At 64.6% G+C, this 1348-nt stretch overlaps 1 protein-coding gene across 1 annotated transcript in view; it reads right to left on the bottom strand.

The window, feature by feature from the left end:
• Positions 1–1348, bottom strand: part of CPT1A (carnitine palmitoyltransferase 1A) — a 58417-nt gene that overhangs the window by 15486 nt on the left and 41583 nt on the right. Inside the window, exons 9-10 of the mRNA XM_045297145.1 lie at positions 1154–1214; positions 60–363 (exon numbers count right to left, since the gene is read on the bottom strand). Coding sequence (XP_045153080.1) covers positions 60–363; positions 1154–1214 — 365 coding nt within the window. The remainder of the gene's footprint in view (positions 1–59; positions 364–1153; positions 1215–1348) is intronic.

Below are 1348 nucleotides of genomic sequence, written 5' to 3'. Positions count from 1 at the left end.
TGCACATCGGCCCCACCGGGTGTCCCCTTGCTGGTGTCGCCCACGGAGGCAGGACCCACCTGTCGAAGCACTTGCCATGCAGCAGGGACTTGGCGTAGCTGTCCATCGACGTGACGGGGTCGTCCCGCGCGTAGCCCTGCTCTGTGTCGTCCAACGTCACGAAGAACGCCGCCTTCTCCACGGCGTCCAGGGACTGCTTGTTCTTCCCGCGGGCGAAGTATGCTTGGCGGCACTTGGCCCAAGGCACTCTGCGGGGACAGGGAGACACCATCACTCGGGTCCTGACAAGTGGCGAGGCTGGAGCCGCAGGCGAGGGGTGGCTACAGGCCAGGGACACCACAGCACCCTCCTCCAGGCAGGCCGCTGGCGCAGACAGGAAATGGCGAGGGCTTACGGACACCAGCACGCCCGCTGCCCCCACCCCGGGGTCCGTTCCCACTCCTCCCCAGCCCACGTGCTTCTCAGCCCGCCGTGGCGGTGACCGGCACAGAAGCAGACAAACCTTTCTTCTGCGCTGACACCGAGTACACTCTCTGAGCTGCTCTCGGGCCGGTTCCCACTCACCGTGACCCCACGGGACCCAGATCAGCTCCCTGCGCAGGTTCCCAGGCTGTCTGCCTTGGTGGACGCCGTCTGCCTCCTCTTTCCCCCACGGAGGGAGCGGCTTCCACGTCTGAACCACTGCCCCTCAGTGCGGCAGCCGGGCCCCTCACTCGCTGTACTAACCGCGGGACTTTAAACTTAAAAACCTGTGGCTGCCGATGATTCTGACTCACGGCGACCTCACAGGACAGCGAGACCTGACCTCGCGAGTTTCCGAGGCCGGCCATCTCTACAGAGTAGAAAGCCTCCTCTTTCTCCCGTGGCGCGGCTGCTGGGCTCAGCCCACTCCTCTTGTGGTCGGCAACCCAGGGGAGCAACGACAGCAGAAGACCTCACTGCATCGAGTCATTCCGACACTATAGGTTTGAGCCCAGCAGCCGCTCCCAGGGAGAAAGATGAGGCTTTCTACTCCTGTGAAGGGTCAGGAGAGACGGTCCCTGGAGAAGGACGTCATGCTCGGGAGAGTGGAGGGGCAGCGAGAGCCAGGGAGGCCCTCGGCTCAATGTAACACACCGCGTGGCCACAACAGTTGGCTCAGGCTTAGGAACACCAGTGAAGGCGGCCCGGGACTGGGGCAGCGTGTTTCCTTCTGCTGGGCATACGGACAGTCCCTATGGGCCGGGGCTGGCGCGACGGCACCCGGCACCCGCACCAACACAGGGCCGCAGCCTCAGAAACCCACAGGCGGCAGCCGTACTGTCCCGAGGGGTAGCTCAGGGTGAGTTCAGGAAGTGGCTGCCACGGG

The sequence above is a fragment of the Echinops telfairi genome, unplaced genomic scaffold, assembly GCF_000313985.2.
Source record: "Echinops telfairi isolate 266 unplaced genomic scaffold, ASM31398v2 ScPeMD7_7417;HRSCAF=8455, whole genome shotgun sequence".
In the NCBI taxonomy this organism is placed as follows: Eukaryota; Metazoa; Chordata; class Mammalia; order Afrosoricida; family Tenrecidae; genus Echinops; species Echinops telfairi.
The sequence above is the reverse complement of the archived record's forward strand: the minus strand, read 5'-3'. Positions and strand labels throughout refer to the sequence as shown.